The 22,558-nt window shown below is 37.1% G+C and overlaps 1 protein-coding gene across 6 annotated transcripts in view; it reads left to right on the top strand.

Moving 5' to 3' along the window:
- The first annotated feature begins 124 nt into the window (after positions 1–124).
- The window catches only part of MOSPD2 (motile sperm domain containing 2), a 34,439-nt gene continuing 12,005 nt past the window's right edge, over positions 125–22,558 (top strand). The window contains exons 1-10 of one of the 6 annotated variants that reach the window (XM_046940714.1): positions 125–213; positions 408–468; positions 1,204–1,288; positions 9,509–9,664; positions 10,414–10,500; positions 12,933–13,087; positions 15,730–15,790; positions 17,063–17,101; positions 18,171–18,295; positions 22,298–22,468. In XM_046940714.1, the coding sequence (XP_046796670.1) occupies positions 9,619–9,664; positions 10,414–10,500; positions 12,933–13,087; positions 15,730–15,790; positions 17,063–17,101; positions 18,171–18,295; positions 22,298–22,468 (684 nt within the window). In that variant the 5' untranslated portion in view covers positions 125–213; positions 408–468; positions 1,204–1,288; positions 9,509–9,618. Of the gene's footprint in view, positions 214–404; positions 469–1,203; positions 1,289–9,508; positions 9,665–10,413; positions 10,501–12,932; positions 13,088–15,729; positions 15,791–17,062; positions 17,102–18,170; positions 18,296–22,297; positions 22,469–22,558 lie in introns of all 6 variants that reach the window. The other 5 variants (XM_046940709.1, NM_001397779.1, NM_001177517.2 and 2 more) reach the window with 5 other exon arrangements.

Genomic DNA, 22,558 nt, shown 5'->3' with positions numbered 1-22,558 from the left:
GAGGAGGCGGAGCCATGACGCGAAAGAGGCGGGGCTACTGGGCGCCCGGCTCCCGCTCCCGGGATGGGCGTGTGGCCACGCCCACTCCCATTGGTCACGCCCACTCCCATTGGCCACGCCCCTCGGGTCACGCGGTGCCTCCATCGCCGCTTCTTCCTGTCCCCCTACAGTTGCTGCGGCCGTTGCGGGCGGCCTCGCCGCACCATGGCTGACGTGAGTGGTCCCCTCGCGCCCCGCTCTCTCCCTTGCTTTCCGGCGGCACTCGCGCGGGTGGAGTCGGGGTGGGGGGGGGATGGAGTGGCGGCTGGGCGGCGGTTAAACGGTGGGGTGGTCGGCTGACTGCTGTGCAGGTGTGAGGGGGTTGTGCTGGGCCCTTTCACGTCCCGCCGGTTTCTCGTTCGCAGCAGCAGGACAAGGCCGCGCTGATCGCCGAGACGAGGCGGCGCTTTGAGGCGGAGTACCTGCCAGGTGAGCGCCCGGTGGTGGGCGGGCTGCCGGCCCTGTGGCTGCCGCTCTGTTCTCAGTCCCCGGCCGGGTGAGCGGTGGTGCCCTGTCTGCTCTTGGTGCCGCCTTCTGGGGCGCTCTGTGGTGCTGTAGGGCGGTGTTGGGGCACGGTGTTGGTGTGCTTGGCCATTGGAAATAAGGGAAAAGCAGAAGGTGTTGTTTTTCTGGAGCTGCTTGCACTTCAGATTCATGCTGTCCGTAATTAAAACTGTGCTGCTTGTCTGACCCTGTTGTGAATCTGGGAAGCTTTTAGGCTTGTAAATTTAAGGCGCTAGGGATCTTTGTGAGAAGGGGAATTGCAGAGAGCCTGAAGGGCTTTCACTTCAATTCCAGCTTGATTTGCATTGCTTATGATAGAAAACTATGTAGTAGTACTGTATACTAACAGCTGGAGCAAGCAGAACACGTCGTTATGACTGTATAAAGGTCTTCTATTAAAAGCATGCTCTTACTAATTTCTAATGCAAATACCCTAATAACCCAGCAGTTCAGGAGTTGCATATATCTCCTGTAACATAAGCCTCAATTCTGCAAATACCTGCTTGGCACAGATGTGCCTGATCAGAGTTATTAGAGTTACTTAACCTCCTTTATATAAGGGTTGTGCACACATATGAGTTTTCTGTGGCTGGCTATAGTGCTTATCTTTATAGCTTTTGGAGGGTCTTAAGTGTGGCATGACTTTATGATTATTTGCAGGGCAAACATACAAAACAAAGAAATGACTGGCCATTGTTTAGTCGTTGCCTGATAGCGTTATTAGAATAGCACCTTGAAGGACAGAGTGAGTTTATTTTACCTTTTTGTATTTCTATGTGGTTAAAGTTGTCTTTAGCAGTCATAAAGCAAGAGAATGAAGAAGAATGAAGAGTCATCTTAAACTATAAATTCTTTTTGCTATTGATGATTTCAATTAGTTCATTGTGTGCGTGTGTGTGTTTTATGGTAGATGTATCTATTATTCTAGAGTTACACTTGCTGTTTACCTTCTTTGTTTTTCTTAATCGTAGAATCACAGAAAGGTTTGGGTTGGAAGGGATCTCAAAGCCCACCCAACCCCTGCCATGGGCATGGCTGTCCCCCACCAGCTCAGGCTGCCCAGGGCCCCATCCAACCTGGCCTTGAGCACCTCCTGGGATGGGGCACCACAGCTTCTCTGGGCAGCTGTGCCAGCACCTCACTGCCCTCTGAGGAAAGAATCTCTTCGTAACATCTAATCTAAATTTCCACTCTTTTAGTTTGAAGCCATTCCCCCTTGTTCTATTGCTTTATGCCCATTTAAAAAATCAGTCTCCCTTCTGTTCATAAGCTTCCTTCAGGTACTGAAAGACTGTAGTGAGGTCTCCCTGGAGCCTTCTCATCTCCAAGCTGAACAACGCAACTCCCTCAGCCTGTCTTCATAAAAGTGTTCCAGACTTGTCTTAAGAAGAAACTACTTAGCCTTCGAGTGCTTGAGACAGTTGCTGCTGAAAGGGAGTGTTGCATCTTAGCTTGAGCTCCCCCTTAGAAACCTGTAACTCCATGTACCTCCATGCTACTTAGCTGTACCTGTAATGAAACCCCTGTTGGACTGGTTGTTGAGAGTCATTAAAATAACACGTTACTGTTGCATGGGAACCTATAATCCTCTCTGTTCAAAACACATGCACTTCCTTAGTAAGTCCTTTTTTGGGTTGTGATTTAGGGCTCTTATTCCTTTCAAGAAAATGGGATTATTTTATTTTAAATCCCTATCTAAAATTTAGCAATGCCACAAGCAAATTAATGTTGTCACGCCCATTTAAAGTATGAAAACCACAAGGTTTTAGTGTGTTTATGGTCCTCCTACCTTTATTGTGTATGTTCTAAAATGCATATATATATATATATTTCCTTCTAGTTGAAAAGAACTGTGAAGGGGCTTGGATCCATGCAACTTTCTGTGTTATAAAGGTGCAAATGATTGCTTGATATTCAGCAATTGTAGTCTCCTTGAAAAAGTAAAGGTGCTGTCAAGGTACACTGAGAAACTAATAAGTTCACAGAAAGTTCAGTGTGGGTCTAGAATAGTGAGCCTCTATAGTGTGAACCTCATTCCTTTTTCAGGTGAGCTGCAAGTGTTGAAACTTAAAATTTTCAGGACACTTCTATTTCTAGGAGGTTACAGCTTCAACTGTTTTATTCTCCCCCTGAGGAAAGCAGTGGTTCTGGTTATTCCTGAGACTTTGTGATTGTGTTATAATAGGAAAGAGTCACTTCTTGAAACTCGTAGTTGCTGGATTCCCCTCATGCAGGCAGATTTTCTAATGGACATATATGCCATGGTGATTTGTAGTAATGTGTATCGTGAAATGAAAACATAAAGGGCTTTTTGAAGTCCTTATTTTGGTTGAAGTCATTCATTGGTGGAGTACAATGTTTTAAATTAATGCAGAGTATGTTGATGTTTATAGCTGGTCTAGGAAAGTCTAATATGAACTGCCACAACTAATACATGGGGGAATATCTCACATAAAAGTTATGACCAAATTACATACTACACTCTTGACTTTTCCCATTCTGCCTTGAAAACTGCCCTTTTCAAACAAAAGCTCTAGAAATCCATTTCTTGGATTAAACAGATAAACAGCTGTCACATCTATGTGACAAGTCAAAGAGTCTTTTTAATAGTCAGATACAGTTTGGTAAATAGTGCACAAGATCCTTAATGGCTCATCTCCATGAAGTTTGCATGGGGAGCTTCTTGCTGACGTTGCTGAACTTGTGGCCTTTGAGGGGATCTAGAAGGAAAACTTGGCCACTGTGAATCCTACTTCAGAGCAGTATTTTGTGTTAACTGAGATCTCGTGTTATGTGACTGTTTGCTTTTTTTTCTGTTGTCCATGGTGAATTTTGTCTGTATTTGGAAGACAAAACTTCAGAGCATGTGAAGAATGTTTTTCTTACTAGTAATTGAAGCTCTTGCATTTCTGCATATGAAAGTTCCTCTTAGTGCTGTCTGTGGTAGGTGGACAGTGCCTTATTCTGGCAATTTGGGGCCCTATTTCTCTTCTGTCTGTTTGGATTCTTTGTGAGAGCTGATAAATGTAAATGATCTGGGTGGTGACAGGAACAATGGCAAAAGAAGATTATTGTCCAGCACTGACTGGTACTGGCAGTGTTTTCTAGCAAACAGTTTTGTCTCATTCTTCAGTGGATTTCACTTGTTAAAGGATTTCTGAAACTACCTTTTGTTCCTGGACTATTAATTTCCATTTTAATGTTCAACAGAAATTATTTGTAATAAAATCTTGGTAGATTTTTTTTTTTTAGTCCAGTCTGTTTTTCCCCTCTTTTTGCATGTTTCTTTTTTTGTCTGTATTCCCTTTCCCTCCCTATTTGCATTCTCTTCATTTTTACTTTAAATAAAGCTTAATTTTCAGAAGAAAAACAGCTTTGCAAGAGACGTTTCCCACAGCAGCTTAAAGATTAAATTTCATCACAACTTTAAGCCAATGGCAAAATGTGTTCTGTTAAATCAAATTGGTCAAATGCAAATACAGTTTTAGATGTATGCACCGTTCTCAAGACAGCATGGTGATACGACTAGTTGAAAACTGTTAGGCTAATGTTTTGAATACTTTCTTTTCTTTATTTGTGCTCTGAAAAAATTGTTTTCACAGATTCTTGGCTTTAAGACTGAGAAGCCTTGGAAGGGTAAGACAGGAAACATGTATGGACAGGTTAGCAAACAGACTTGTATAGAAAGTTGCAATATTGATGTTTAACGTTCCTATTGAAAGTCAATTTTATAATGGTTGAGGTTGCACACTTTTGCTGAAAGTTTAAACTTACCTCTCTGGGAGGCAGATACTTTATTGATATCTTGTAGATTTAGTTTGTTGAATTGGAACAGCTCCTTACTGGGTGGAAGTGATTCTGTTTTCCTCATCCCAGCCCCTGTATGGCTACAGACATTCTTAAACTGCTTTCATTCAGCCTTGCAGGTTTCCTCACTTAACTACTGAAGGCACAAATCTGTGTGGTTGAAGTACTTAACATCTTAGAAGTCAAAAGTCAATTACAGGGGGTTTCCTCTTCCTGGCCATAGCCAGAGGAATAATTACGACAGTTTCAGACACAAGACTTATTGACTGAAATATCATTTAGAACAGTGTTAGTTAAACTGAACGGCTTGTTTAATGCTTTACGTGATCTGAGAGATTGCTTATTCCAATTCTTTAGTGTAACAAATTGTCTTTTCTTGTTTTTCTTTTTGTAGGTAGTTGCTGTCCCTACCTCTTGGCTTTGTATATGACTTCTATTCTGTAACATCTTTTCTTGATAGAGTACTTACTGAAAGGAGTGGTCCTTATTAGAGATTATAAATTATTAACTTCTCTAGGATATCTTAGCATGGAACTTAGCTGTACTGCATCTTTTTCTGTCTCGTATTTTCCAGTCTTGTTTTTTTTTTTTTTTGTTCTTGTTGAATCTTGTGAAATTTCTATCACTACTCCTAAAATTGCCTGAAGAAAACATTATACAGTTTTATCTCTGGGTAGCATAGATGAAACTCACACAAGAAATAAAAAGAGAATGTTGAGGAGGAACTTGTTTCTTTGGTTTTACATGATTTTTGGAGTTTGAGTGGTTTTGCATTGTTGTAGTAGTAGTGGTAGTATAGAATCTTCTGTCTTAGAAGATGATAATTAAATCATAGTTTCACCTTAGTTTTCTCAACTTGAAGACAAAACCTATTAATAGAGCAGGAATGTATCCCTAACAAATAAAGTAAATCTAAACTCTACACTTAGACAAGAAAAAAGGAAGCTGAGTAATGGGAAGAGATGGCTGGTCAAAATGAGTTTTCCTTCTCTCCTGTTATCTCAAATGTTCAGTGAGAAAATGGAAGTAATTTTAAGTTGCTGTCTTTTTTTTTTTTTTTTAGAAGGTTAAATAAGATCATGAAGCTTGAAACCTTAGAAGTTGTATGTGTGATCTGATCTATCTTTTTGTTCTTTTGGTTTTCTGAAGGCTTCTTAGTTGTGAAAATGAAGAGAGCTAGTTTTGACTTCTTCTCCTTGCTTTTTTGACTGTTTTAAACCGTACTTTATAGTGCTCTCTGGTAAAAATCCGATTTGCTAAGCAGTATGTGCTTTCTCTTGCTTTTCTGGATCTGAGCAAGGTTAGTCGCTACACAACTCAGGAAAAGATTCCTACCATATACCTGCTTTGCCTTTTCCACTGGCTGTGGGGCTCCTCTGCAAGATATTAGAGGGTGACTCTTAAGCTGAGGGAGAAACCAGGCTTCCATGTTTACAGACTGTTTTCTTAACTATGAAATGTTCAACAAAAGCTTGGTACTGTGACTGAATTTGCAGCTTTTGTTAACTGAACAGAAGGAGCTGCAAACGCTGTTGCTTGGAACACTCCTCGCTTCCCTTGAGATTAAATAGAAATACCGTAGGAAATGCTGATTGTGGACTGAACTTTAGAGATGCCCATCTTCCTGACTAGGGGATGACTAAACTCAGCGGTGGTAGCTCTGCAGCTGTGAGAAGCCAAATGTTTAACTTGCTAGTAGGGGCAAAAAATATATATATATATAAAATTAAACCATAAATAGGTGTTGACAGGTGCATTACATGGTTGGGCTTGGAGATTGTGTCTGAAGTAAGATACTTCAATTTATAGTTCCATTTGAGTTTCCATTTCAGTGTCCCTCCACTTCTGTTTCATTTTGTCCTGTTAACTGGTGTGGTGCAGAATGTGTGTAAACTATATGTTGAGAATGAGAAAGATCTATTTTCTTTCAATTTATTCTGTTTTAAATCCAGCAATTTCTAATAACTCAGTAACTGCATTTAAATGTTGCATGATCAACTTGAATTTAGAAGCATTCTGATTCTTTCGCAGCGTTGTTTGAAAGTAAGTTTCCAGATGCCTATAGAGTTACGGGCACTGCATAGATTTAAAGAGCAATTTCTCCCTTAAATTGATGTACTTTCAATGACTGGATTACTGGAATGTCTTCAAATCGCCGTTTTATGCGTAATATACTATATTTTTATTTTGGATTCACAATCTCATTCTAAATTTTATTTTCTAGCAAGAATTGGATAAATCAGGTAAGGTTAAAACAGCAGTCAGTGCTCATGTTGCTCTATCGAGTCTTGCTGTGCTTCTCTGACTGAAATAAAGATGTTCTACAAGTGCATGCAGAGGCAGAATTTGACTAGTTGCTCCTGATTTGGAGTTAAATTCATCCTGTGTGCCTCCTTGTTGAGTTTAGGTGTTGAAGAGGGTGAGATGGATCTCATTTTCCTGCTTTCCTTACCTGTCAACCCAGCTTTTTTTTTACCTTTTGATTTTAGAAGTTTGTATATCATGTTTTCTACATTCTTCTTTTACTTCAATTTTTGTGAAGCATGAATTAAGTTAAACTTCTATTTTTCAATATTTTCTAAGTTCAGAGTTTGGGAATATCTGTTATGGCCCAGAGAAATGAGTATTCTGAGGCACCTTCCACATAATATGCAGACTTATTTCAATTATTGTTTGATCAAAAAAAAACACTGTTCTGTCATTCTTTTGACAGTTGTACTTCCAAATATAAAATGAGTGCAGAAAGAGCCTCAGAAAACAGTGTGAATCCTTTTAGTTTCTGCTTTGTGGTGCGTGTACTTTGTTCTTTATTTACACTTTACTTTAATCCCCTTTACAAATAGGATGCATATGGAATGGGTCTCAGGCAAACATTTTGCTTATTAATAGCAGTTGTCCTTAGTTGTAAGCTATTGCACTAGACTAATGCTGATGTGTATTAAGTGTTTAGTATTTCAAAGCCCTGGTTTGCTGTGGCTGTGAGTAGTCATAAATGGTACAGATAGCCTGCGTGGCATATTAAGTCCATGGCAGAGGGATAGCTAATGTTCCAAGGTTAAGAGAAGCCAGTACTACTACTACTGTAGCTCACGGTGGATCTGGCAGCTTAGTTACTGTAAATCGTAGTATCTTTGAAGGGGATTTGGATTGAATACCTGTTACACCAGAAGATGATGTGGAGTCTTTCTACCTCTTTGACTTTTCAAAACTGGATTTAGTGACCTGTTTGAATTTGCAAAATAGCTATGGTTTGAGCCGGGGCTGATTTCTGCAGGTCACCTTTCTTCTTTCTGTTGTTATTTTTTATTCTAACTTGAAACTAGATACTGTTAGTCTATCTCAGGCAGAACTGTCCAAATCATAAATCACTTCAGGAATAATAAAGTTTCAAATGAGCAGTTTAGACTTTGCAGAACTAAATATGCAAACTCTTTGCAACTTTTTCTGCCTGTGGCTGACCTAGATCCACAGTAGTTGTTGAACAGCATTTCAGTCTTTTATGTGTTGGGTACTCAGACCTGTGCATAGTCAGAATGCAGGGAGTAAGTTGTCTGATGTGATTATGGAAATGATCAGAGAAGGAAGTGAAAGAGCTTTTAGTGGGTGAGAGGCTGACTGGCAGGAAGGGAACTAAGGAAATAGGATTTGACTCTAGGCTTGGCTAAGGAACAAGGTAAGGTGGTGGGGTCAGAGGAAGCAAACACTTGAAACATAATGAAGAAGAGGAAACAGAGTGAGTAATGTATGTGAAAAGCAGTTGGATGTGAAGAGGTACACGGGGGGGGGAAAGGCAGCTGCAATCTGAGTGGATGGATGCATTTAAAATTCTTACGTATTCTTATTTTTAAATTGATTGTGTGACAGGAAACTGAGAATATAAATTAAAATATCAGTGAAGTAAGTGATATCTTTATATGTAGCTCAGTGGGATTAAAAATATTAGCAGAGTGTAATATACTTTTCTTAGCATGTTCCTCTGAGTTAAGGTTTCTGATTGAAGTAGGTATCCCTAAACCATCCACCAGCAGTTATAAATACTTAATTCAACTGTGATGGCTCTGCTTAAAAGTAGTTTCTTAGAATTTATTGCTGCTGAAGAGCAGTTTTCAACTATGTGCATAAGTAACATCTAATTAGGAGCCATTGTTTCTCACCCTAAACGTGAAGGGGGTAAATCACTGACCAGTTCAAGTGAACAATTAAAAGAGCTTATGTGTTTTCCTGGTCAGCAAAGAGACACTTACCAGTGTTTGTTGCTTCAGAAGCCTGTTTCAATTCTCTTGCTTCATTTACGTTCCAATAATGCAAACTATGTGGAGAAAGAGGAACATTTGGTCTAAAAAACTGAGGTGGTGGTCTTTAAGCATACCTACAATAAAAGTAGATTTGCTTTGGCACTTTTGTTACAAAACTTATTTGCTTAAAAACAAACAAACAAAAAAAGCAGCAACAACAAAAACCAAGCTGGGGATAAATAGTAATAATACAGCAAAGAGTAGCAGAAGCTTCTGTTTCATCTTAAGTGCTTCATAAAACATGTTAACCTGTTGTTAATGTGATATGACTATGAGGCTTGAGGATTTTGAACTGTTCTAGAGTTGCATGTACTTTGTTTTCACTGAAGTAACAATCTATGCCAAATATAAAATATGTAATCTTTTTAAAGAAAATATCTAATGTGATGATATATTAAAGCACAGTCAAAAATAGTCATTTTTATCTGTTCAAACACTTCTTGGTCTGTCATCCTGATGCCTCGAAGTTAGACAGCTCAAGTTTAATCTACCTAATTCTTGATATATAGGTACCCACCAGTGCACAGACTGTGTGCCTGCTTATGTTAACTAGAGAAACTTGTTTTTGCCTTTGAAAAACTGTACTTCCCTTCCCTCTCTCCCCTATCTTCTTGGTGTCTAATGTTTTTTAATTTGAATAAGAATCGCAGATTATTTTTCTAGTGAGACTAATCTGGTGGTGTTTCTAAATATCTTCCTAGTAGGTAGCATAAGAAATTAATAGAAAACTTACTTGCTAAATTATGAGACTGAAAGAAATTCTTTATATTTAGTATATTTAGTAGGCTTGAAACATTACAAATCTCCTTCTCGTATATTCATTGCAGATGCTATATTCTTACAATAGTTATTTTATTTGTTAGATAAATCAGATAAGTACGATTCTAGAGATGTGGAAAGACTTCAGCAAGATGATAAATGGGTTGAAAATTACCTGATTTGGCGTCATGATGTTGTGGATGATACATTAAAGATGATTGACGAAAGCTTTCAGTGGAGGAAAGAATATACTGTTAATGGTAAGCTGTGTTATATAATTCTACTGATGGTGTATGTTGCTTTCCTTTTGAACTACATCTAACCCCTGTCTCTAGTTTCTTTAAGGCTCTTGCTCTTAAAGATTGTATAAATATCATGGAGTGCTAAGCAGTAACTTTTTTTTTACCCAGTTTAGAAAGATAAATGGAAAAATCCCCCAAACTTTGCTGCTTTTGCCATCAAGCTGTACTTCCATATGTCTGTTGCAAGGGGAAGAAGGAAAGTAGCTATCTTCTGTTTTCTTTGTGTAGTCACAGAAGCTCGACCTCTTCATCCCCCACAACTAAAATGGACCTCAAAATAATAATAAATTCAAATAATAGGTCTAATGTTTTGCTCTGGCAACAACAGCTTGATACTCTAGGTAGAATAGCTGTGATTTTTGTTTCATGGGAGTGTTTTGAAGATGAACTTTACAAGAATGTACAGTCTTTTAAGAAAGGATAAAGCAAGAAGGACTGTAGATATGGGCCTAAAACTAAACATTTGCAGTATTATTTTTTCTTTCTTTTAAGTCTTATTCGTATCCCTACCTCAATCCTACTATGCAGCTTGAGAGGAAGAAGATAGTAAAATTCTCAGATTAGCCCAATTTTTGTATTAAGTTTGCAATGCCTTGGAAGGATGCTTACAAAGACACTTTTGTATTTTGTTGATGGATTTTTGCATTTTTAGCAGAAATGTGATTATTAATCTGATAGCTGAAATAATCTTTTATTTGGCTTTGCAGACTTGTCCGAATCTGTTCTTCCAAAATGGTTGTTTGAAAGTGGTGCTCTCTTTCTGCATGGATATGATAAAGAAGGCTATAAATTATGTAAGTTACACAAAACATAATCAGTCATCCTGTACTACTTTTTTTTTTAAGCATTTTAGCAGCATCTGTTTTGGAAAAGAAATGATGTGAAACTAGGGGGAGGAAGGTATTGACAACTGTCTTTACTAAAAGAGATTAGAAGTTGACGTTTAGAAGTCAGTGTAGTATTTCTTCAGATTACAGAAGTGAAATAAGCAAACTTTTTCAGCAATTTTCAAGAATCATTAACCTTTAATCCTAACTGCCAAAGTTTTTACCTTCTCTGTTGAAGTACATTATTTCTGTATCTACTGTAATGCATAAAGTAGAGTAAGCGTTGATGATTGCAGTGCTTTATATATTGCTATTTTTCTGACAGCCCACATACAGTTCTCACGTACTTGCAGTGGTTTGCAGATTTTTGTTTGTGTTCTTAGGACACAGGAATACTCAGTAATACTGTGAGCAGCTGAAAACTCTTGGAGGATGAACTCCTGAATTGTATGATTAACTGAGCAGTAAGGAATAAGATGTGTAGAGAAACAGTAGATATTTCCTGAAATACTCTGACTTTTACTGTGTGGTAGATTGGCAATATAATTTTCTGTTACTGAATTTGATACATCATCTCATGCAGTTAGAAATAAATAACCTTAAAAACTATTAAAGAAAAAAAAAAAAAGACTTTTTAGAAAAGTCTATCCAAACAACAATCTTGAACCAGAGATGGGAGGAAAATAAATTTTCAAATCTAAAATTGTGCCTTTTCTTTTACCAAAGCTGTTTTTTTCATCCAAAAATAGATTTGCAGTCTTGTCTCTTAGAAATGACTTGAGTTTAGAGCACTAACCCACTAGTTTTCTAACAGTACTGTGACCAGAAAAGTACCATTTCTATTCCAGGGGTGTATTTTGTCAAGAACTCTATTTTATCCATGTAAGTTATGAGAGCTTTATGAACAATTGCTATCTTGTTATGCTTCATGATTTTCATATAGCCTCCCAAGGTAACTAATCAAGGGTAAGTGGTGATGATGCATCTTTATAGTATGTACTTAAAAACCTGAACATGATTATGCTGGTTGGTTCAGTTGGGTGAGACTGGAAAGTGAAGTCATAAGACGTAACTTATTTGGTGACTGAACCGTGAGAAAACTGTGGAACCTTTTCATGGCAAGAATATGCAAATCAGATCATTAAATAGATAGTATTTTTATTCTGTTGTCATTGATAATTAATGTCTCCATTTCCCATTCCCAGTTGTTTCTTCCAGGAATGTTATTGGTTGAGAATATCTCGGCATGCAAGTTCAGATTGTATAGTAGTTAAGAGTTACTGGTTAAGTAGCACTTGAGAAACGTTTCTTGTGTCATGGTCAATTTTCACTATTATCAGAGGTAGATATTTTAAACTAGACAGAAATTCTTTGAAAAGCGTTGGTTACTTTCACAAGAGTTCTGCTTTGAATGGAGTATCTTTCTGAAATTAGAGAATCCAGTTAATATGTTACACTTAAATTTTTATTTTTTTTTCTCTGTATATGAAGTGCAAAATTTTCTTCCATGCAGTTCATAGAATGAACTTAAGAACTTAAAAGACATCAACAGGGGGAAAAAAAAAAGCATTAATTTAAGTAAAACTCTTCTAGGTTTCAGGGAGAAAAATGTTAGTGCATCTACAGTTATTTCTAGGACTTGTCTATTTTTCTGTTGAAGAGTTACCAAAAATGAATGTTGTTTATGTTGGACCTCTTGAGTACTTCTATCACTTCATTGTATAACCAGTCATTTGGTTTCAGGCATTCTTTTGAAGTCTGTTAGTTGGAAACCAGCTTCTTACAAGAGAAACTTGTCTCTCTGTGACTCATTTCTTATTCCAGAAGAATAAATGTTAGGCTTTTATTTAAGTAATGTTACTCATCTTCTGGATTTTTTTAAATTTTATTTTAGGAAGGTCTGTTGCTTTTTATGTAATTTACAATAACGTGTGTATAGTTCTGTTCAGAACATGCCAACTTCAACAGTATAGAAAATTTAAGCAGAAAAAAGTGTAAACGTCAACCACAGCCATACTTGGAATACATACAGGTCATGATAGCTGAGGAATACATGAATTTAATTTTAAATAATGAATTAATTTTCTTGATAAGTGGTAGAAGTCTTTAAAAGGTGCATGAAGAGTGTTTTTCTTCTCTGTTGTTCCTTGTCTTCTGTGATTCTTGGTTTTTGTCTTTTTTTTTAATACAAAAGATGTGAGGAAGAAAAAGAAAAAAATATGTAGTTGTCCCTCTGACTGTTCAGTGTTGCTGTAGAATCTTTAGGAGTGTGGAGTACAGGCACTGAGGCATTGGTAAATTTCACAGTGCATCCATGTAGTTATACAAATAATGGCTTCTGTTAATTTTGCTTCCTTGTTTCATTTTTTGTGTGCTTCTTTTTCCTTTCTTCTCACCAGTTTGGTTCAAAGTGAAACTTCATGTAAGGGATCAAAAACAGCAACTTGATAAAAAGAAACTTGTAGCTTTCTGGCTAGAACATTATGCCAAGAGAGATCATGGAAAGCCCTTAACGGTGGTATTTGACATGGCTGAAACCGGAATCAGTCACATAGTGAGTATGCTTATTGGTTTCTTTTTTTTTCCTGCTTGCTTTTTGAATTATTTGATCTGCTGTAGAATGCCAGCTTTAGCAGGGCAGTTGGACTTGATGATCTCTTGAGGCACCTTCCAACCACTGTAATTCTGTGATTCTCCATAGTTGAAGATTCTCTGTGCAGTCCTTTAAACCTAAGTAACATAGCAGTTGCTCACAGCAGCAATACGTAGGGCTTGTTCCCCCGACATAAGCAATTTCTGAAATTCTTTATTACATATTAAAATTTGTTTAATATGATGTGCTCCTGCATATGATGTTATATTCAGTGCACTACACTGAAAACTTGTAATTTGATAAATGACTGAGTCAAAATGATTCCTGTGCAGTAGTTACTTACCAGCTTGGTTTGTCAATTGCTATGGATGACAATAGCAGAACTTAATTTTTAAGCAGCCAGAAGGCAATAGGCTGAGCTCTCTTTTGTTGTGAACATAGTTGTGGCTTCATCCTCAATAGTTCAGGCTTCACTGTTTTTTTTTCTCAGCAAAGCAAAATCCCTCAAGAGTGAGGGATGGAAAAATGTGATGGTGAAGTACTCAGACCTGTAGATGCAGTAGCAGAGATCTTTGAGAACGATGATCTCTTCTGAAAATAACATTAGAGTAACTGCCTGTGGAGTTCTCTTCAGCTTATTCATCACAGCAATTAGTTTTCTAAAACACACTTTATGATCTAAAGTAGTTTAGATTCTTAAGTTGGCGATCTTGCCTTTTTTTAATTATTATTATTATTACTATTATTGTTGTTATTTGGTAGAAATCCCTGATAAAATGAGAAAAACCCAATATTGTGTTAGGACCTTGCAGTCGTGATATAGGGCCACAAACGTTTGAGAAGACAGTTTTACAAGTAAGTATGGGATAATTCAGTTTTCAATTTGGAGTTGGTGTTTCTACCTGTGACTTGAGAACTATCTATCCATACCCTAAAGATACTAGTGGAGAAGTGTATTTTTTTATATATATAACAGAAACACAAGAGTATATTTCCCTTATGTTAAAAAAAAAAAGATAGAAATCAGCCTCCTTGATTTTCTTTTTCTTCAGAATATACTCCATAAATTCAGCTTCTCTCCACTGTTTTTGAGTCTCCCAGGGACAGTCTCAGCAAGTGCTGTTTATAAGTCTTCCATTGTGCAGTCTCACTTTGCTAGGGATTTTTTTAATGTCAGTTGGTAGCCACTCCATAGAGTATTTGATAAATTTTATCCTAAAAGAGCTTGAGGTTTTAATCTATTTTCCAGAAGGTGTTTCATTTGCTTGTTCGATTTGTTAATATAGCCTCATCTCATATGTCAGCTACTCTCATTGGTATGCAGTCAAGTAATTCTGATAGCTCATGCCTTGTTGCAGCATTTCAGGTAACTAGAGTTGATGTGGTTATTAAATTCTCTGCTCACATCTAAATTCTTATGTGTGGACTTCCATCAAAATAATGGATCCAATCTCCTTATAACTGATAGTACTGTTTTTGGGTACACAGCAGAAGTGAGAGCAGTGTGCTTGTTAATGCACAGGAGACTCTAATCATTACATGGAAATCTATCACTGTGTTTATGCTGTTAAGTGATAAATACTGTTTTGGTACAAGCAACTACCAGTTGAGATAAATACTTCTGCAGAATGCTATCTTTTGCCTCCAGAGATATCTGAGCTTTCAGTTACTTTATGATTACTGAATCTACTAATTAGCCGTTCAGTTTGTTGACAGTCTTCTTTACAGTTTTTTTTTAATTGTTTTATCTGTAAATGTTGTAGTAGAGTGTTTATATCACTTTCAAAGTCAGTTCTCCATTGTATTATGCTGTTCTTATGAGAGGATTTTAGGTCCTCTATCAATAATACATTTTATTCTGCCTCTGGAGGTCTCCTTTGTAGTAGGGGTCATTTCTGTTAGAAGTACTGGGGAAAGTAGAAGTGCTTATGGTTTTCCATCTCACCCACGTATTGTAGTAAGGTATGCCTCACAGTATTGTATATATCTGTTTCATACAATGTCTTTTTTGCCCTTTGCTGTGTTACCATTACAAAGTCTGTCTGTAACAGCAGCGACTCAGTTGCACTGTTTCTGCCCTGTTTCTCATTGGATGGGAGTATCCTTAAGATGGGTGATACGTAGGCAGCTTTGTTGCCTGCTGCCTCTGCCTGTAACTCCTCTTGTAGACTCTGACTGCAATTATAGATTGAACAACGTGTAAGTTAAGTTATTCAATAGAAATTTCATTGTGTTTAGCTCTGATTCGTAAGGCTTTGAAAGTAATCTATCAAGCTTCTCTCGGGCTAAAGGCTTATTTTTCCTCTGTTTCCTGTATACTTTAAATTCTGTTCATACTCCATGGTAGTTTAGACAACTAAGCAGTCTTATTATCAACGTAATAATAACTTTTGTTGCATCATAAAGCTAAACTTGTTTGTCAATAATCCTGCAAAAATTCAACAAGGTGCAAAGCATTGCACAGAGAATTTGGATAGTGTTTGTAATAACTGGTGTACAGATGACTAAAATATATTTATCTTGTACTTTATCAAGTGCTTTATCTTAACCAAGTTTCTATTCTAATATTTTGATATAGATTATTTCCTCTGTTTTTGTTTTAGGACTTGGACTTCGTTCGTTTTATTGTTAACTGTTTTACAGACTATTATCCGAACTTTCTTAGTAAGTATTGTATGTGAGATACAATGTTAGACTTGTATAACAAGGGCAGTTAAGAATATCATCAGTGATGGGGGAGAGTTTTGGGTTTTTCTTGTTTGTTTTAGTATTCTTGTGTGCACTTTATCTTGTTTCCAGAAATAAAAGAAAGGTTTGTCCTTGGAATTTAGTGTTTCAACCATAACAGAAGATTAGATAAAGCTGAGCTGCATGGGACGTTTTGACACTATAGATTCAGAATATATTTGTGCTTGTAAGATTCAGCACAACTTTAAATCTGAATTTTATTTACAATACATCCAAAATCACTTGGCTTTACATGATATACGAAGAATTCACTGTGTATTTATTCATGCACATAGAACTGAATGAACCTTTTTATTCCTTAGTTCCTTGTTATCTGGAAAGCTTTGGAAACCTGTATAGCAACTGGTGTCCTTTAAGAGTCTTCAGGGAACAAAAGATTGACTAAATAAAATCCTCAGTAGCCATGGTGTGCTTCCTCAAACATGCTTTAACCCTGTTCTGTACATGCATTTAGAAACAATCTCCATACCTGCCTGCTTATTTCTTATGGAGAGATGGAAACCGAATCATTTTTATAAGCTCATTGCGAATTTTAAAAGTTACGTGAAGATATCTGTGAATTTTGAAGCTCTGTAACAGTTACTGCTTGAACTTTAAAAATGAGATTTCAATTTGCTGCCAAAAGTTTTATCTTTGACTGAAGTGCGCCATATTGTTTTTGTTTTATTTTTGACATCCGAGAAGAATATTTGGGGATGTTTTTGAGTCAAAATGCTGACTTTTCAAGCTTCTCTCCTAAAACAAGGAAGTCTGAGAACAAGCGTAGACTTGCAAAGATTCTTGCTAATTGTTTGGGAAGAAGAGATGCTGAATATACCAGTTAATGTTTTTTTTCTTTTCCGTTGAGCAGTTACTTTTCCAGATCAGGATAAATTCTTACCTTGCCCCACCTTATTTGTTACAATTACTTACTAGTAACAATGCATCGGAAAAGGAGTAAGCCAGAGAAGTCTGTAAATTATGGAACTCTGTTTTTCTTGTCTTTCACTTAAAACAGCTACGGTCTTTGTATAGTAATAGATATAGCATGTAAAAACCAATAAACAAATTGCTTCTACAAGGAAGTAAACATGACACTTTCAAAAAAAAAAAAGTCTGTCTACATGACTATTATTGCTGCACTTCTTGTTAAACAGAGAAATATATACATTCGGTATTCAGATTATTTCCTTTTCTTTACCTTTTCAGCGAAGATAGTGATCTTTGAAATGCCATGGATAATGAATGGTAAGTCAGTTGTTCTTTTTTGTTTTTGTTTTTTCCCAAGATGGTAACTTAAACCTAGCATAAACAAGAAGCATTTTCCAGCTTTCTGTTTTAGCTAAGCGGTGAATTTGTTACACAATCATTTTTAAACCTATTACAGTTAACACACAGTCTTTCTGTCTAGCATTGTATTTTGGGTTATACTTTAAATGGAGCTCATTCACTTGTAACCTTTACAAGTTGGGAGGCTTTGATAAACATTTGCTGAATGTTTCCAGCTGTAATCCTTTCAAAGTTAAGCTCATGGTTTAGGAACACTATAATCATTGACAAACACTTTTTCCCAGTCAGAAAAAGTAGTTTGTACACTTTCAGGTAGGCACATGACCCTGGACACTGCAATTGTTGTGTACATTGAGTTTCAATTAATGTTCTTAAACATAGTACATATGATAAGTAGCTTATTCTTTTATCTATGCCATGCAGATACATTTTTATGCTAGCTCCATGCTTTTTCCTGTGTTTTCATATTTCACCACCAATGAAATAACTGATGTGTTCAAAACCACTCCAAGTCTAAATAAGAGCCATTTAAAGTAGCAAAATATTTCAACTGTGAAGAAGATTTTATATATATATAATAATATATATATATATATATACATATTATATATATTATATATAATATATATGTAACTTCTCCTATCTCCCTCAATCAGACTTGAAACACAATTGTTTTACACCTCTCCCATGTGCTGCTCTCTTCTTCCTGGACTGAATTCCAAGACAAGGAAATAGTCACTGGCTAAATCAAAGATCCTTTTCCCTTTGAAAGTGTGTGGTCTGTCTGCATTCCACTATTGAAAAGGTTTTTTTGTTTTCTTTTCTTCTGTAAAATATTTTCCTTACGAGCAATATATATTTTTTTCCTTTTCACTGTCCCCACATTCTAATATTTTCAGAGCAGGTATTGCCATATTTTATGGGGTATAGTGTATGTCTTTCATAAGATCTACCAATACACTGCAAAAAAGAAAAAAACACCAACTTTCTTGACAACTTACATATATATTTTCTTTTCCCTTTGAAGCTGCTTTTAAAATTGTGAAGGGTTGGCTTGGCCCTGATGCAATAAGCATGCTAAAATTCACGAACAAGAGTGATGTACAGGAATATATCAGTGGAGAATATCTGCCACCTCACATGGGCGGAACTGTAAGTATATTAACATTCCATCATCCTTTTGTGTTAGGTTGAGGCATGTTTATTTAAATAACATGTGGTGTTACAGTTTGGCACTTCATGGATGTGAAATTTCTTGATTCTGTCAGTGATAGTTTTAAAATCACATCAGTAAAAAATAGATTAATTTTATGAGAATTTAGTATCTTGCAGTCTTAAGTACGGAAATCAATTCTGTGAATGATTTTAATTATTCACTTTGAAGCCATAGGGGGCCTTGTTTTCAGATCTTCAACAACAAAAAAATAAAACCCTGTCCCTTTCAAGTGCCTTTTCTTTTCTCACTTATCTTGTTTTCCCCCAGCTGATGAATTAGAGAGATTGTGTTGGTTTATGACAAGTTGTGCAAACAGAAAATAGATTGTGTGGCCCTCTGAAGTTTTTCATCTTCCACTAGAGCCATGGTTCTGTATTTTCTACTGTCATAGCTCATAGCTAATTCCCTCTTTGAAGAAAGAAGCTTGTGGCTTTGCTAAGCATTTTCCTTAAGTGTTTATATGGAGCGTGCAGACTTGGTTATCCTTTATCCTGCTTCAATCCCGAAATGTTTCAATGCTTAGCTAGTGCTAAGCTGGCTCCATGTTGCCCAACTTCTAGGAATGTCAGTAAGTTCCAGAATCTTAGGTAAACAGCCTCCAAACTACTGATCTGTGGTAATAAGTTGCAGTGACTGTGATGAATGAGTAGAATAGGAGTGTATTTGTTTTACAAGGACTCACGTGTGCTTAAAATTTCAGAAAAAACATATGCATGCTTTTTAAAAGCCATATGTTTTGAACCTGCAGATGTTTTGTCTAAATATTGAGCATCTTTGTTATTTAACCTGTTAGATGGATATTCTGAACTTTAAGTCTCAGAACTGTCACTGTTTGAAAGCGTTGTTAACAGGTATTAGGTCAGGCTCCAACATCTTTTCTGAGAAGGCAGATTTTCTTGGTGTGATTGACCTTGCCTCCTCCTGACTCAACTTGAAATCTGATGAGGGAGTGCACCTACTGCTATTACTGTTGACAGGATTATGGGGTTTTCTGTTTATTTTAAGGTACTATCTGATTTGTAAAAACTAATTCCTTGTGCTTTCCTCTGAAATACCTTTTCCCTTCCCCTTTCTTTTCATCCTCTTTGATTTCTACCCGTTTAGGAATAGATGGTCAGTTTTGCAACCAGCATGATACAATTGAAGAAGAGCACGGCGTATCTGTTTATCCTTTGGCCGTAGTATTGAGCAGGCAAAGTAGACTCTCCTTTCTACTGTGCTCTCTAATGGTATCTGTCCTAGAAGAGCCAGGTTTTACTGTTTACTTTGGGGAAATGCAGAGAAAGTACATGCTATGGAACCCAGGTGTCCAAAAGGAATTTTTGAGACCTCTTTAGGGATTAAAAAAAGAAATGAAAATAAAATTGCAAATTCTATTGCCAAAGTGATGCATAGTGTTGAACTTGAAGTTACTAATTCCTCCTCTCCATCAAGGGAACTATTCTATGTCTCCATCTTTCAGCTTGTCTTCAAATATATTTTGTTTTTATATTGACAAGGGTCGTTGTCAAGTGAGGCTATCTTTAGAATGAAAATCCTTCAATCAGTTGTAACCCAGCTGGTAAAGGAGGAGGATGACCTATATGCTTTTTTTTGACAAATAATGGACTAAGGTGGCTGCAGAGTATCTAGAACATTAATACTGATTATAGAAAACATTAATGTAGATTTTTCAGAACTCTGCACGTGTGCTTGAGCTTCATCTTGCTCAAGAGTGAGCACATGCACATGTAAACTTCTATATTTGCTCATCTTGTCAGAATTGAGCAGTTCAGCCTTGTTAATTCAAAGCTCTACACTAGTGCCAGGATTGAGCAGCTTTTTTACTAGAATACTGTGCTCTTCACCTGGTTATCTAAATTGAAAGCCTATAGCCTTGTTTTCTTGAAGTACCGCCTTTAGATCAGTATTTAATTTATGTCAATTAAGACATCACTGGACCTTTTGCATGTGATTTCATGGCCACTGTGTTCACCTAGTCTTAGAAAATAACACTACCATGATTAAAACTTGCATGGTTCTTGCCAATGTGCTGCATCTCCCATAATAGAAAACTATCATTTTTTGGAATGGATGCATTGAACATCAAATCTGTCTTGTTTATCTGTCTGAGACTTCACTCCTGTTAGTAGATAAGTCAGTGTCACTGAAACTGATGGATTGTGACTGGGAAGTGTGAGACTTTGAGTTGTCACAATGATGAGATGCTTTTCAGCTACTGCCATTACCCAGCATTGTGGATTCATGTGGCCAAGTGAGGTATACAGCAAATTTAGCATCTCTTTATTGAGGCCACTTTGCCATATGTCCTCCATTGTATGCTGGGAGTGAAAAGGCTCTGTATTGCTTGGGTGAAGGGGAACATTCTGCGGGTCTTCCATAATATTTCTCTCTGTCTGGAATCTTTTAACAGTTAATTAATCTGTTAGTGATACTTAAACTTATTCACCAGGTCCTTTAACAGAAAACTGCTTGAGGTGGTGAATATCTCTTTCTTTCATCTTTCAGCTAAAGGTCTATGACTGTTACTTCAGCCTGAAGGATAGGAAATCTTTATACCTTGATAAAAGATAAACAGGAAGTATGTGGTTTTATTTGAGGTTTCTTTGGATGGCTGTCTATCTAAATTTCTTTCATGGCATCACATAATTTATTTCTGTTGTACAGGGAAACCCAACCTGCTTTTTTCGTCTCTGTTGGTAGCGTAGTTTCTGACCTGCGTGCGTGGCTCAAGTCTGTCTCACAGAATTCAAAGCTACGATATTGACCAATTCAGTTTACTTGGGGGTGTAAGACTGAAATTGCGAGAGGAACAGAGTGACCTATTTAAACATAGTTTCTTACATTGAAAATTAACATTTGAAAACTAATTTGGGAAGGTAAAGAGCGTTTCTAGTTAACAAAACCTAATTTCTACTGGTTCTCTTTGTTATGGAAGCACTGAGAACCTTAGTATGCTGCTTCTACTTACTCAGTTGTCCTGAAGGAAATCTTTAAATTGATTTGGCATGCAAAAGCATGAGCTGCAGAATACGTTAAAGATCTACACAATGTATTGAAATTAGAGGATTTAAATATTACTTTTAAATTGTGACTACTACACAATTAAAAATGCAAAGAACTTTTTCTGTCACTCGGAATGTTCTTTAAAAACATAAAATCATCTCTGCTGGAAAAGACCTTCAAGGTCACTAAATCCAAGCATCAGCCTGACCCCATCCATCCTGGCCTTGAGCACTCTGAGGATGGGGAATCCATAGCGTCTCTTGGCAGCCTGTTTCATCGCTTCACCACCCTTTCAGTGAAAACCTTCCTGACACGTAATCTAAATCTCCCTTCCTTTAATTTGCAACTTTTCCTCATTGTCCTATCAGTAACTACCTGTGTAAAAAGTTGATTTCCCTCCTTTTTATAATCTCTTTAAATATTGGAAGGCTGCATTAAGTTCTCCTGGGACTCTTCTCCAGGCTGAACAAACCCAACTCCATCAGTTTGTCTCCATAGGAGAGGTGCTCCAGCTCTCTTTGATCATCCTTGTGACCTTCCTCTGGACCCTCACCAAAAAGCTCTACATCTTTGCTGAGTTGGGAGGCACCAGGCCTGGACACATAGTACTCCAGATGGAGCCTCAGGAGGCCTGAGTAGGCAGGGACGGTCCCCTCCCTCTCCCTGCAGGGCACCTCTCTTTTGATGCAGCTCAGGATACTGTTTGCCTTCTGAGCTGCAAGTGCATGTTGCTGGCGATGATACAATTGGTGATGAAATGGAGCTATTGGTAGCGTAAGCTTTCTGAACAGGGATGCAATGTAAAATAGATAATTGAAACCTACAAATTGTTTGAAACAATATAATGAATTGATGGTATTTCTATTTAAAAATAGAAAAGGTTCTTTGTATTATCCAAAGAGGTCCTTTATAAATCTCCTTTTTCTTCTTAGGATTCTTTCAAGTACAGTTATCCTCCACTAGTAGATGATGATTTTCAAACACCTTTATGTGAAAATGGGCCTATCACTAGTGAAGATGAGCATGAAAGTAAAGAAGAGATAGATACCGATACCAAGGAGCCTGGAGATCTGAATGAAGAACAAAACCTTAATCAGAAAAAGGTATCTAACTCTGAAAGCTGAGACAACTAATCATGTGGCTACAAAGCAGGATAAGAGGCATGCAATTTTTGTTTCTTGTCAGGCTTTCAC

The sequence above is a fragment of the Gallus gallus genome, chromosome 1, assembly GCF_016699485.2.
Source record: "Gallus gallus isolate bGalGal1 chromosome 1, bGalGal1.mat.broiler.GRCg7b, whole genome shotgun sequence".
NCBI lineage: Eukaryota > Metazoa > Chordata > Aves > Galliformes > Phasianidae > Gallus > Gallus gallus.
The sequence above is the reverse complement of the archived record's forward strand: the minus strand, read 5'-3'. Positions and strand labels throughout refer to the sequence as shown.